General features: G+C 46.0%; 1 protein-coding gene across 1 annotated transcript in view; it reads right to left on the reverse strand.

The window, feature by feature from the left end:
- Positions 1 to 5,725, reverse strand: part of LOC129861990 (transmembrane and coiled-coil domain protein 3-like) — a 45,295-nt gene extending 39,570 nt beyond the window's left edge. Inside the window, exon 1 of the mRNA XM_055933247.1 lies at positions 5,474 to 5,725. Coding sequence (XP_055789222.1) covers positions 5,474 to 5,620 — 147 coding nt within the window. The 5' untranslated portion in view covers positions 5,621 to 5,725. The remainder of the gene's footprint in view (positions 1 to 5,473) is intronic.
- Between the last annotated feature and the right edge of the window lie 10,100 nt (positions 5,726 to 15,825).

The raw sequence follows: 15,825 nt of genomic DNA on the forward strand, positions 1-15,825 counted from the left end.
AAAAGGGGAAATGTTTACTATGTCACCTCTCCAGTTCTGGCAGGTAAGCATGGCTGTTAACTCTAATCTGTTCTCTGTGGCAGTGGATCTGGTTTCTGTCCCTGCATCCCAAGCATTTGTGGAGAGAATATTCAGCCTGTCATCAGGCTTGAGAAACCGCCTCTCTGGAACCCAGAGTCTTCTTGAAGATAAACCAGAAAATCGTGTTTGGTTGAACGGAAACTCCCCCTACACAAACACAAGCTGGCTGTGACACGAGAGATTTGTGAAGAAGTGTTGTATTGTTTATGTTTTTGCCGTTGTTGCAGCTGTTTTCATCAACCCTATTTGAACGGGTTAGATACATGTTTAATATTACAGAAACATAACTTTACATAACATAACTTCATTTGTTGTTTCCTCTCTCTGTCAGATAAAGTTAAAGGTACTGGATTCTTCTTACATCTAATACTAAAGTTTTTTTTTAAAGAGTTCTTATCCTTTAAATCCACATTAGGATAGTTTTAATATTTAAACCTAACCAAACCTATGTCCTGACCATGGAGTTGTATGGAGTCCTCTAGTGGCCAAAAGTCTGTGTTAGCATGGGGGACTTCCAACTTCATTGGCTAATCCCTCCTGATGTCCCGGTTGGCATGACTTGATGACCCGGTTGGCATGACTTGGATTCCCAGTTGGCATGACTTGATGACCCGGTTGGCATGACTTGATGACCCGGTTGGCATGACTTGATGAGCCGGTTGGCATGACTTGATGACCCGGTTGGCATGACTTGGTGTCCCGGTTGGCATGACTTGGTGTCCCGGTTGGCATGGCTTGGTGTCCCGGTTGGCATGACTTGGTGTCCCGGTTGGCATGACTTGATGACCCGGTTGGCATGACTTGGTGTCCCGGTTGGCATGACTTGGTGTCCCGGTTGGCATGACTTGGTGTCCCGGTTGGCATGACTTGATGACCCGGTTGGCATGACTTGATGAGCCGGTTGGCATGACTTGATGACCCGGTTGGCATGACTTGATGACCCGGTTGGCATGACTTGGTGTCCCGGTTGGCATGACTTGATGACCCGGTTGGCATAACTTGATGACCCGGTTGGCATGACTTGATGACCCGGTTGGCATGACATGATGACCTAGTTGGTATGACTTGGTGTCCCGGTTGGAGTCGTGACAGCCGGGTCATCAGGAGGGATCAGCCAATTCATTTTATTTGTGAAGAAGATAATTGACTATTTAAGAAGGCGATGGCCGCCTCAATGGCGCTGCCCATGCTCTCATAGACGCCATCATGACACCGATACAGAGATGTATGTCTATCGCCTTATGTCGTACTGACCCCCCCAGTGGCAAGAAGTGACATCCTAAAAACACATAAATGGCTCCTAACACTAAAACTGAAACTAAGCAATATACAAAAGAAATAGAAATGTTTTTATCAAACTTAAACTAAATAACAAATTCTAAATCATGTCTGAAAATATTAAATCACAAAACTATATTAACCTTGGTAGGCTAAGGGATAAAACATGTATATCAATGCAGATACATTTGCCTATAAAGTATATCAAGCATAGGCCTACAGTTGGATTGCAGGCCAGTGCAATGCATTAAGGACATTGGTGTTAGACAGATCCACAGATGATGCAATCTCAATCGCTCTCCACACCGCCCTTTCCCACCCTGGACAAAAGGATCACCTATGTGAGAATGGTGTTCATTGACTACAGCTCAGTGTTCAACACCATAGTGCCCACAAAGCTAATCACTAAGCTAAGTACCCTGGGACTAAACACCTCCCTCTGCAACTGGATCCTGGACTTCCTGACGGGCCGCTCCCAGGTGGTGAGGGTAGGCAACAACACATCTGCCACGCTGATCCTCAACACAGGGGCCCCTCAGGGGTGCGTTTGTAGTCTCCTCCTGTACTCCCTGTTCACCCACGACAGTGTGGCCAAGCAAAACTCCAACACCATCATTAAGTTTGCTTACGACACAACAGTGGTAGGCCTGATCACCAACAACGATGAGACAGGGAGGAGGTCAGAGACCTGGCAGTGTGGTGCCAGGACAACAACCTCTCCCTCAACGTGAGCGAGACAAAGGAGCTGATCGTGGAATACAGCAAAAGGAGGGCCGAACACGCCCCCATTCACATCAACGGGGCTGTAGTGGAGCGAGTCAAGAGTTTCAAGTTCCTTGGTGTCCACATCACCAACAAACTATCATGGTCCAAACACACCAAGACAGTCATGAAGAGGGCACGACAAAATCTTTTCCCCCTCAGGTGACTGAAAAGATTTGTCATGGGTCCCCAGATCCTCAAAAAGTTCTACAGCAGACTGGTACTACATCCTGACTGGTTGCATCACCGCCTGGTATGGCAAATGCTCGGCATCCGACCGTAAGCCGCTACAGAGGGTTGTGCGTACGGCCCAGTACATCCCTAGGGCCAAGCTTCCTGCCATCCAGGACCTAAATACCAGGCGGTATTAGGCCCAATTTTTTTTCAAAGACTCCAGTCACCCGTCATAACGTTTCTCTCTGCTACCTCATGGCAAGAGGTACCGGAGTGCCATGTCTAGGACCAAAAGGCTTCTTAACAGCTTCTACCCCCAAGCCATAAGACTGCTGAACAATTCATAAAATGGCCACCCGGACTATTTACATTGACACCCCCCCCCCTTTATTTTACCACTGCTGCTACTCGCTGTTTATTATCTATGCATGGTTACTTTACCCCCACCCACATGAACAAATTACCTCGACTAACCTGTACCCCCGCACTCGGTTCCCGGTACCCAATGTTTATAACCTCGTTATTGATATTTTATTGTGTTACTTTTTATTTTATTTTTTACCTTAGTTTATTTAGTAAATATTTTCTCAACTCTATTTCTTGAACTACATTGTTGGTTAAGGGCTTTTAAGTAAGCATTTCACAGTAAGGTCAACAACTGTTGTATTCGGCGCACGTGACTAATAAAATTGGACTTGAAGTGGGATCTGTGTAGCTATAATTGAGGTGATAAATGTCAAAAGTGACCAGATGAACCATGTGGATGTTAATGTTTTACTCATATTGTGAAGGAGAGGTGAGACAGTGAGTGATCTAATAAAAGGAACTTGGACTTGACACTTTTAACAACCAGGTCAAGACATCACTCAGGTTCAAACATGATAAACAGCCTGGAAATAACCAGTCAGTCAACAGTCATACAAATCAGTTAATCCATGAAATGTAATTTGCCCTGAAGGCACGATCGCTACAGCAGAAAGAGAAACAACTTGCTCTCGCTTTAACAGTTGAGTGAATTTCTGGTTTGTAATGTCTCCACAAACAATCACGAGACACACCGTGCTCCAGGCAGGAGGAAACAGTGTGTGTGCGCGCGCGCGTGTGTGTGTGTGTGTGTGTGTGTGTGTGTGTGTGTGTGCGTGCGTGCGCGCGCGTGCGTGCGTGCGTGCGTGCATGCGTGCGTGCGTGTGTGTGTGCGTGTGTGGCCTATAAGAGGGTTTTGTTTTAGATTTGCATGATGGCCTAGTATTAGGATCAGTGTTCAACGATGACTTCCTTAATTGTGCCACTCTGATATTAACAACCATTTAAATGCATCTTGAAACATAAGGCTGTTTTATCCTCTACTTGAAATAAGGCGTAAACTATCAATACAATTACCAAGTGCTCAAGTCGTTTACATAATGTGCACAAGTTCATGTTATTCAATAAGACCCTCGGGGATTTCATAATACTTGTACAGCTGTAACATTGTAATAACATGGAATGAGCTAAAACTCTCCAGCTGTTAAAACATGTATCTGACTCCTAACATGTCTATACACCTGTTAAAACATTTATCTGACTCCTAACATGTCTATACACCTGTTAAAACATTATTCTGACTCCTAACATGTCTCTACAGCTGTTAAAACATTATTCTGACTCCTAACATGTCTATACACCTGTTAAAACATTTATCTGACTCCTAACATGTCTATACACCTGTTAAAACATTATTCTGACTCCTAACATGTCTCTACAGCTGTTAAAACATTATTCTGACTCCTAACATGTCTATACACCTGTTAAAACATTATTCTGACTCCTAACATGTCTATACACCTGTTAAAACATTTATCTGACTCCTAACATGTCTATACACCTGTTAAAACATTATTCTGACTCCTAACATGTCTCTACAGCTGTTAAAACATTATTCTGACTCCTAACATGTCTATACACCTGTTAAAACATTTATCTGACTCCTAACATGTCTATACACCTGTTAAAACATTATTCTGACTCCTAACATGTCTATACACCTGTTAAAACATTTATCTGACTCCTAACATGTCTATACACCTGTTAAAACATTATTCTGACTCCTAACATGTCTCTACAGCTGTTAAAACATTATTCTGACTCCTAACATGTCTATACACCTGTTAAAACATTTATCTGACTCCTAACATGTCTATACACCTGTTAAAACATTATTCTGACTCCTAACATGTCTCTACAGCTGTTAAAACATTTATCTGACTCCTAACATGTCTCTACAGCTGTTAAAACATTTATCTGACTCCTAACATGTCTATATAGCTGTTAAAACATTTATCTGACTCCTAACATGTCTATACACCTGTTAAAACATTATTCTGACTCCTAACATGTCTCTACAGCTGTTAAAACATTATTCTGACTCCTAACATGTCTATACACCTGTTAAAACATTATTCTGACTCCTAACATGTCTCTACAGCTGTTAAAACATTTATCTGACTCCTAACATGGCTATACACCTGTTAAAACATTTATCTGACTCCTAACATGTCTATATAGCTGTTAAAACATTATTCTGACTCCTAACATGTCTATACAGCTGTCATTTGGAGCAGTAACCATTGTAATAGATCAGAACAGAAGAACAGAAAACGGAACAGAGAAGAGAGAACAGAACATTGCTTTCGACACCAGAAGGGCACATTTGCATTGAACCAAAACCATTCTACTATGTTATTTTTTTTAACTGTTAAAAAAATGTAAATCACAGTTAAATACAATTTTCTTATTTTTTCTCAAATATCAACCAAACATGTATTAGGAAATTATGAATGGTATGATTGACTTTTTTAAAAATTTGTTAAAAATATGAACAGGGCTGAAAATAATAGACGAGTTTCCCCTAAAATGTAATGAACACAAGCAATGGTACACAATGTAGCCTACATACTAGAGAGCCTCAATACGCTAAGATAGCAGACCAATTCATGCGCGCAAAAGCCTACATAAGAAATGAATGACCCAGTGAGTAAAATCAGATTTGATCAGATTTGAACGAAAACTGGGACACAGCAGGTGTTCGCATATTGATGCTTTCGCTGCACTATGATGACGATACAGTACAATGCCTCCTTATGTTTGAGCAGCGTAGGCTATATGGAGTAGAAGAAATAATGAAAAAAGTCGTTATTACCATTTCGTTCCGGCTGTTAAGGTATTTTTCGACTTCTGATAAACTTCTCACTGCTGAGTCAGCGGTGGCCATAATCATCGAGTCGGTCTCGCGGTTGGGTTTAGGAATTTGAGTCGGTGTAGTGTTCCGTTCACGATGTTTCATCATTTGTAGTCTGACACGATCCTTGTCGACCGACCCTTCACACAGACTGATATGACCATTCTCTCTCTCCTTCCAAAGCCGAAAACACTAAACAATGTGCACCCAGACTCCGCCCAGTTGAAGGTCTGCTGAGCAGGAGGAGGAGGTTAACCCTATCGTTCTGCCGTGGGTGAGGTTAAGGACACAGCCGACGCTTAAACCGACCAGCCAAAACCTACAACTGACCTTTACCGTAACCCTAACCTTAACCAATAAATTCTGAAATTAAATATCAGTTTGGGCGTCATGCGTGTCCTTATAACATTTCCCTGCTGTCATTCCACCCTCCACCATACTGGAGACTGACTTAAGCTGTTTGCAAACGTCTCAGCCTATCATAATCCTATCACTACTCCAACCATTCCAAACATGTTAAACAACAGAAACTGATGTCACCATAATAAAATCTGAAAGGACAAATGTAGGCTGCCACAGTAGTCTCTTCTCGCACGCACACACACACACGCACACACACACACACACACACCTTATCTAACCCATTCCCCCTAGAGCCAGTATCAAACAAAACAAAGCTAGCCCTCAAAGCAATTAAGGACTAGAAACAAAAAGGACAAAGGACAGTGCCTTGAGTGTTTACTCTTTACGCATAGAGATCCACCCTACCAGGACCAGAGGCCATGGGATTGGGAACAGGCCAACCATTCTAGTCTTGGCCAAGTCCCACAAGCCTTTTTCATTCATGTATTCATGTAGATTGCTTAGTGTTTACGACTAGTTTCATCCGCCCAACTCGGTGGTTCTCCAACTGTGAAACTGTGAAAATATAAATGTGCTTTTAAGGTGTTGAAAGTCTTCCTACCTGAATAGAATACCTTATCTGTAATCCACACAGGCGTGTTGTTGCTGTAATCCTTCCTCTCTTGATTTACTGGTGAGGCTTGGGTTGTGCCTAAAATGACACCCTATTCCCTTTATAGTGCACTACTTTTGACCAGAGCCCTGGTAGTGCTCTATAAAGGGAATAGGGACCAGAGCCCTGGTAGTGCACTATAAAGGAAATAGGGACCAGAGCTCTGGTAGTGCACTATAAAGGGAATAGGGACCAGAGCCCTGGTAGTGCTCTATAAAGGAAATAGGGGCCAGAGCTCTGGTAGTGCACTATAAAGGGAATAGGGACCAGAGCCCTGGTAGTGCACTATAAAGGGAATAGGGACCAGAGCCCTGGTAGTGCACTATAAAGGGAATAGGGACCAGAGCTCTGGTAGTGCTCTATAAAGGGAATAGGGACCAGAGCCCTGGTAGTGCACTATAAAGGGAATAGGGACCAGACCTCTGGTAGTGCACTATAAAGGAAATAGGGACAGAGCTCTGGTAGTGCACTATAAAGGAAATAGGGACAAGAGCTCTGGTCAAAAGTAGTGCACTATAAAAGAAAAAGGGTAACATTTTGGTTACATGCAAAAACATATTTTTTGAGTGATGGGTCACCAGAATGGACACAGACAAAGAACAGGGCCCATACTCATAAAGAGTCCTGATATAGGATCAGTTCTGATTATATGGACAAGGAGGACCTGATCCTAGATCAGCACTTCTACTCTGAGATTCCTTTTTGAATACGGCGTAATGCAGTACGAGATAGTCCCACTACCAAAAGGCAATTGATTGATAATACGATAGGGACCTTTTTTATTTATTTAACTAGGCAAGTCAGTTAAGAACATATTCTTATTTAGAATGACTGCCTACCCCGGCCAAACCTGGACGACGCTGGGCCAATTGTGCGCCACCCTATTGGACTCCCAATCATGGCTGGATGTGATACAGCCTGGATTCGAACCAGGGACTGTAGCAACACCTCTTGCACTGAGATGCAGTGCCTTAGACCGCTGCACCACTCGGGATCCTTGCAGAATCGGTACAATCAGCTTTGAGGATATTGGATCCCTGGCTACCTGACAAACACAAGCCAGCAACGTATTCACTAGGTCATCAAGTTTTAATGTGCTTACCAATGAGTTTCATTAGTAGGACACGTTCACCAGGTGGCTACAGCAAAGCAGGGATTAGGGCTACAGTCAGTGTGTGTAGACAGGGTCATAGTAACACACACACACAGGGGTGTATAAGGGGTTGTGTGTGTGTGTGTGTGTCTGTGTGTGTGTGTGTCACTGCTACCCCCTCATAAAATATTGATCGACAAATACGACTAACTGTAAGTCTATGCCATCCCTTTCACTGACGCTTCTTCCACCTTAGACATTAGACTGAAAATAAACACCAGAAGAAGCTATCAGATACCTTGAGATACACATTTTGCATTATTGAAAAGATTCAAGGTACCGATATGGAAATAATCTGTGGTGGATAACAGATGAGCTATAATAATAGCGTTTCCCCTATATTTATATATTTTTAATCGTGGCCACCTGTCACGTTCCTGACCTGTTTTCCTTTGTTTTGTATTCATTTTAGTTGGTCAGGGCGTGAGTTGGGTGGGTTTGTCTATGTTTGTATTTCTATGTGGGGTTTTGTGTTCGGCCTGGTATGATTCTCAATTAGAGACAGGTGTGTATTGTTTGTCTCTAATTGAGAGTCATACAAAGGCAGCCAGGGTTTCACTGGTGTTTTGTGGGTGTTTGTTCCTGTGTCCTCACAGGACAGTTGAAGGTTAGTCTCATTTGTTGTTTGGTAGTGTATTGTTTTGCTGTTTTCATTAAAAGATGGCTTATTTCCCTCAATCCGCATCTTGGTCCTATCCATGCTCCTCCTCGTTTGAGGAGGAGAACAACAATGACTGCCTTTACAGAAACACCCACCACAACAGGACCAAGCGGATTGAGGAGAGAGAAAAGGAACTACAGCAATGGGGAAAAGAGGAATGGACTTGGGAGGAGATTCTGGACGGAGAAGGACCCTGGGCACAGCCAGTGGAGTGTCGCCGCCCCAAAGCGGAGCTGGAGGCAGCGAAAGCGGAGAGGCGGCATTATGAGGCGCTTGCAAGGCAGAGTGGCTGGAAACCCGAGAGGCTCACCCAAAAATTTCTTGGGGGGGGGGGCTAAAGGGGAGTGTGGCGAAGCCGGGTTGGATACCTGAGCCAACTCCCCGGGCTTGCCGTGGAGTAAGAGGGCGTCGTACTGGTCAGACACCGTGTTATGCGGTGAAGCGCACGGTGTCCCCAGTACGCGTGCTTAGCCCAGTGCGGGCTATTCCACCTTGCCGCACTGGGAGGGCTAGGTTGGGCATCGAGCCGGATGCCATGAAGCCGGCCCAACGTATCTGGCCTCCAGTACGTCTCCTCGGGCCGGCGTACATGGCACCAGCCTTACAGGTGGTGTCCCCGGTTCGCCTGCATAGCCCAGTGCGGGCTATTCCACCTCGCCGCACTGGCAGGGCTACGGGGTCCATTCAACCTGGTAAGGTTGGGGAGGCTCGGTGCTCAAGAGCACGTGTCCTCCTTCACGGTCCGGTATATCCGGCGCCACCTTCCCACCCCAGCTCAGTACCACCAGTGCCTACACCACGCACCAGGCTTCCAGTGCATCTCCAGAGCCCTGTTCCTCTTCCACGTACTCTCCCTATGGTGCGTGTCTCCAGCCCGGTGCCTCCAGTTCCGGCACCACGCACCAAGCCTCCTGTGCGTCTCCAGAGCCCTGGACGCACTGTTCCTTCTCCCCGCACTCGCCCTGAGGTGCGTGCCCTCAGCCCGGTACCTCCAGTTCCGGTACCACGCACCAGGCCTAGAGTGCGCCACGAGAGTCCAGTGTGCCCTGTTCCCCGCACTCGCCCTGAGGTGCGTGCCCTCAGCCCGGTACCTCCAGTTCCGGTACCACGCACCAGGCCTATAGTGCGTCTCAGCCGGCCAGAGTCTGCCGTCTGCCCAGCGGTGCCTGAACGGCCCGTCTGCCCAGCTCCGTCTGAGCCATCTGTCTGCCCAGCTCCGTCTGAGCCATCTGTCTGCCCAGCGCCGTCTGAGCCATCTGTCTGCCCAGCGCCGTCTGAGCCATCTGTCTGCCCAGCGCCGTCTGAGCCATCTGTCTGCCCAGCGCCGTCTGAGCCATCTGTCTGCCCAGCGCCGTCTGAGCCATCTGTCTGCCCAGCGCCGTCTGAGCCATCTGTCTGCCCAGCGCCGTCTGAGCCATCTGTCTGCCCAGCGCCGTCTGAGCCATCTGTCTGCCCAGCGCCGTCTGAGCCATCTGTCTGCCCAGCGCCGTCTGAGCCATCTGTCTGCCCAGCGCCGTCTGAGCCATCTGTCTGCCCAGCGCCGTCTGAGCCATCTGTCTGCCCAGCGCCGTCTGAGCCATCTGTCTGCCCAGCGCCGTCTGAGTCATCCGTCTGCCACGAGCCATTAGAGCCGCCCGTCTGTCCCGAGCCAGTAGAGCCGTCCGTCAGTCAGGAGCCGCTAGAGCCGTCCGTCAGTCAGGAGCTGCCAGAGACGCCCGCCAGTCAGGAGCTGCCAGAGACGCCCGCCAGTCAGGAGCTGCCAGAGACGCCCGCCAGTCAGGAGCTGCCAGAGACGCCCGCCAGTCAGGAGCTGCCAGAGACGCCCGCCAGTCAGGAGCTGCCAGAGACGCCCGCCAGTCAGGAGCTGCCAGAGACGCCCGCCAGTCAGGAGCTGCCAGAGACGCCCGCCAGTCAGGAGCTGCCAGAGATGTCCGACAGTCCGGAGCTGTCCTACAGTCCGGAGCTGCCCTACAGTCCGGAGCTGCCCTACAGTCCGGAGCTGCCACTCAGCCCGGACCTGCCGGAGTCCCTCAGCCAGGACCTGCAGGAGTCCCTCAGCCAGGACCTGCCGGAGTCCCTCAGCCAGGACCTGCCGCCCCTTATCCCGGTGCTGGTCCTTATCCCGGTGCTGCCCCTTATCCCGGTGCTGCCCCTTGTCCCGGTGCTGCCCCTTGTCCCGGTGCTGCCCCTTGCCCTTGTCCCGGTGCTGCCCCTTGTCCCGGTGCTGCCCCTTATCCCGGTGCTGCCCCTTGTCCCGGTGCTGCCCCTTGTCCCGGTGCTGCCCCTTATCCCGGTGCTGCCCCTTATCCCGGTGCTGCCCCTTCATTTAGGTGGGGTTAGTGGGAGGGTGGTCATTGGGAGGGGGATAAAGAAGCGGGGATTGATTATGGTGGGGTGGGGACCTCGTCCACCGCCAGAGCCGCCACCGTGGACAGACGCCCACCCAGACCCTCCCCTAGACTTTGTGCTGGTGCGCCCGGAGTTCGCACCTTAAGGGGGGGGGGTTCTGTCACGTTCCTGACCTGTTTTCCTTTGTTTTGTATTCATTTTAGTTGGTCAGGGCGTGAGTTGGGTGGGTTTGTCTATGTTTGTATTTCTATGTGGGGTTTTGTGTTCGGCCTGGTATGATTCTCAATTAGAGACAGGTGTGTATTGTTTGTCTCTAATTGAGAGTCATACAAAGGCAGCCAGGGTTTCACTGGTGTTTTGTGGGTGTTTGTTCCTGTGTCCTCACAGGACAGTTGAAGGTTAGTATCATTTGTTGTTTGGTAGTGTATTGTTTTGCTGTTTTCATTAAAAGATGGCTTATTTCCCTCAATCCGCATCTTGGTCCTATCCATGCTCCTCCTCGTTTGAGGAGGAGAACAACAATGACTGCCTTTACACCACCACTGCAAAACATTTCAAATAGAAATGATGCACCAAGAATACCAGAAATAGCATCTCTGACTCTGGAAGACTGCATTGTGGGTAAATAATTGCCCCTTTTCTGATCCTCACAGAGAGAACATTAATGCAGATTGGTGACCTTCCCAATTTAAACAAACATCAGTCCAGCAGCTCAATCAATAGAAATTGCAATTCTCATGTCGTGTATCACCTACTAAAACTGTATGAAATTAAGCAATATCACTTCTTTCAAATTCTATTACAATTTAAATGCGTATAGCCTTTGCGCTATACACTCTTTTTTAGCTGCTATACATAGCCTATATAAAGCTGCTTATAGACAGATCTCTTCGCTTTATAGCTTATAGCCTCTCAGAATACAAGTGGGGGTATGGGTTGGACAGGCTAATGGGACACTTGATGTAACCATTTAGCTGAGAGCATGTGTTTACCTCCAATTCACCTCATCTACAGATCAATATCAGTGAAATTCCATGGTAACAGAATGATGCAGACTCAGATTTTTCCACTTTAGAATGTACGTCAGACAAAAATCAATGATTGCAAAGTTAAACAAACCAACTCTATGCATAAGGATTCTTTTAAGAACATCCACAGAAAATGTGCATAAAAACACATGTACAGTGAAAGTATTCTGACCCCTTCACTTTTTCTACATTTTGTTACGTTACAGCCTTATTCTAATTTTTTATTTTTTTTATTTAAATCCTCATCAATCTACACACAATCCCCATAATGACAAAGCAAAAACGGGTTTAATAATAAAATGTAGCAAATTTATTTTTTAAAAATAAACGGAAATATCACATTTACGTAAGTATTCAGACCCTTTACTCAGTACTTTGAAGCACCTTCGGCAGCGATTACAGCCTCAAGTCTTCTTGGGTATGACGCTACAAGCTTGACACACCTGTATTTGGGGAGTTTCTCCCATTCTTCTCTGCAGATCCTCTCAAGCTCTGTCAGGTTGGATGGGGAGCGTCGCTGCACAGCTATTTTCAGGTCTCTCCAGAGATGTTCGATTGGGTTCAAGTCTGGGCTCTGACTGGGGCACTCAAGGACATTCAGAGACTTGTCCTGAAGCCACTCCTGCGTTGTCTTGGATGTGAGCTTAGGGTCCTTGTCCTGTTGGAAGGTGAACCTTCACCTCAGTCTGAGGTCCTGAGCACTCTCAAGCAGGTTTTCATCAAGGATTTCTCTGTACTTTGCTCCGTTCATCTTTCCCTCAATCCTGACAAGTCTCCCAGTCCCTGCAGCTGAAAAACATCCCCACAGCATTATACTAGAGGCAACCATGCATCACCGTAGGGATGGTGCCAGGTTTCCTCCAGACGTGATGCTCGGCCTTCAGGCCAAAGAGTTCGATCTTGGTTTCATCAGACGAGAAAATCTTGTTTTTCATAGTCTGACAGTCCTTTAGGTGCCTTTTGGCAAACTCCAAGCGGGCTGTCATGCTTTAACTGCGGAGTGGCTTCCGTCTTGGTAATCTCGCTGACCAAGGCCCTTCTCCCCCAATTGTTCAGTTTGGCCAGCTCTAGGAAGAGTCTTGGTGGTTCCAAAATTCTTTAATTTAAGAATGATGGAGGCCACTGTGTTCTTGGGGACCTTCAATGCTACATAAATGTTTTGGTAACCTTCCTCAGATCTGTGCCTCGACATAATCCTGTCTCGGAGTTTACGGACAATTCCTTCGACCTCATGGCTTGGTTTTTGCTCTGACATGCACTATCAACTGTGGTACCTTATATAGACAGATGTGTGCCTTTCCAAATCATGTCCAATCAATTGACTTTACTACAGGTGGACTCCAATAAAGTTTTAGAAACATCTCAAGGCTGATAAAGGGAAACAGGATGCACCTGAGCTCAATTTCGAGTCCCATAGCAAAGGTTCTGAATACTTATGTAAATAAGGTGTGTGTTTTGTATTTGTAATACATTTACAAACATTTCTGAAAACCTGTTTTTGCTTTGTCATTATAGGATATTGTGTGTAGATTGATGAGGTAAAAAAATTATTGAATACATTTTATAATAAGGCTGTAACGTAACAAAATGTGGAAAACGGAAGTGGTCTGAATACTTTCCGAATGCACTGTACTTGAAGAATAGTGCAGATGCAAAGTTTGGAACAGAATGACAGCAAAAACAGAGCAAACCGTCATTCTGCACTGTTCCTCAAGTAAATGTGGTTTTGCACAATTTTTTGTGGAAACGGTTCAAATTCATCCTTGTGCATTGAGTTGTATGGTTTGTTTAACTTTGCAATCATTGGTTTTTGTTTGACATACATTTTAAAGTTAAAAAACTGTTACCGTGGATTCTGTTACCATGGAATTGCCCTGATATTGATCTGTAGATGGGGTGAATTGGGGGTAAACATAATCTCAGCTAAATGGTTACATCATTAAGGGTGCGTTCGTAAATTCAGAATAATTGACACATTTACAAACGCTGAACACCCGTTGAATATGGCCGATGTCAGTAAACGTTGGCAAAAAAAAGCGTAATTAAATTGTTGCCAGCGGCACAGTTACAGTCACCAATGCTCTGGATAACATGAAAACAGCCTAACCAGCTCTGCTAGGGAGAGTAAACTGGTCAGAGTGAGGCGTTCTCTCATTTATGTCTAGAAGTAGCTAGAAAGCTAGCCAACGTTAGCCAGTTAGCTTGAGTGCTTGACTGCCGTTGTGAGGTCAGAACGCTCGGACTAACCCTACTCCTCGACCAGAGCGTCCAGTGTGTGCGCTTTGACCGCTCTTAGAGCGAAACGCTCTGAATTTACGAACACCCAGTGGGCACTCTGAGCACACTTTGGCACTCCAGATTGATTTTACAAACACACCCCAAGTATCATCATCATTCTTTTACCATGGAATTGCAACACAAGCGTTCCATAAAATAGTTATCGAACTTCTTGAATACGAGTAAAATCTTGGAGATGGGGGAGGTCACCATCAATAAATCTTAAAGTCAGTTTCCCAGACTCAGATTAAACATGGTCCTGGACTATAAAGCACTTTAAATGTAGAATCGCCATTGATTTTGAAACCAAGACTTTGATCAGTATCTGGGAAACCGGACCCATATGTATTGAACTCCGGAATTTTCTCTGCCTCCTAATTTACCCTGAATGTAATACAGACCAGTTGAACCACCATCGTACACTACACAACCAAAAGTATGTGGACACCTGCATGTCGAACATCTCATTCCAAAGTCATGGGTATTAATATGGAGTTGATCCCCCCCTTTTCTGCTATAACATCCTCCACTCTTCTGGGAAGGCTTTCCACTAGATGTTGGAACATTGCTGTGGGGACTTGCTTCCATTCAGCCATAAGAGCATTAGTGAGGTCAAGGCTGGCTCGCAGTCGGCGTTCCAATTCATCCCAAAGGTGTTCAACAGGGGTTGAGATCAGGGCTCTGTGCATGCCAGTCAAATTCTTTCACACCGATCTCGACAAACCATTTCTGTATGGACCTTGCTTTGTGCACGGGGGCATTGTCATGCTGAAACAGGAAAGGGACTTCCCCAAACTGGTGCCACAAAGATGGAAGCACAGAATCGTCTAGAATGTCATTGTATGCTGTAGCGTTAATATTTCACTTCACTGGAACTAAGTGGCCTAGCCAGAACCATGAAGAACTGCCCAAGATTATTCCTCCTCAACCAAACTTTACAGTTGGCACTATGCATTCGAGCAGGTAGCGTTTTCCTGGCATCTGCCAAACCCAGATTCGTCCATCAGACAGCCAGATGGTAAAGCATGATTCATGACTTCAGAGAACAAGTTTCCACCGCTCCAGTCTCTAATGGCGGCGAGCTTAACACAAACTCCAACCGATGCTTTGCATTGCGCTAGGTGATCTTAGGCTTGTGTGCAGCTGCTTGGCCATGGAAACCAATTTCACAAAGCTTCCGACAAACAGTTTTTGTGCTGACGTTGCTTCCAGAGGCAGTTTGGAACTCAGTAATGAGTGTTGCAACTGAGGAAAGACAATTTTTACACTCTACACGCTTCAACACTCGGCAGTCCCCGTTCTGTGAGCTTGTGTGGCCTACCACTTTGCAGCTGAGCCGTTGTTGCTCCTAGACGTTTCCACTTCACAATAACTTACAGTTGACCGGGTCCACTCTAGTAGCGAAGAAATTTGACAAACTGACTTGTTGGAAAGGTGACAGCCTATGATGGTGTCACATTGAAAGTCACTAAGCTCTTCAATAAGGCCACACTACTGCAAAAATGTTTGTCTATGGAGATTGCATGGCTTTGTGCTCGATTTTATACACCTGTCAGCAACGGGTGTGGCTGAAATAGCCAAATCTACTAATCTGAAGGAGTGGCCACCTACAGTACGTACATAAAAGTACCAATTTGTAAGTCGCTCTGGATAAGAGCGTCTGCTAAATGACTTAAATGTAAAATGTAAATGTATCTGGCGTCGCTCAAGTGACGCCATAACACAATTCCCCTTTGATGTGAAAAGCTAATGCAGTAATCATAAAAGGAAACACCTATTTGAAAAGGTGATTTTTTTAAACATTTATTGTAAAATAAATGTGATTGACAA

The sequence above is a fragment of the Salvelinus fontinalis genome, chromosome 9 (assembly GCF_029448725.1).
Source record: "Salvelinus fontinalis isolate EN_2023a chromosome 9, ASM2944872v1, whole genome shotgun sequence".
Lineage (NCBI taxonomy): Eukaryota > Metazoa > Chordata > Actinopteri > Salmoniformes > Salmonidae > Salvelinus > Salvelinus fontinalis.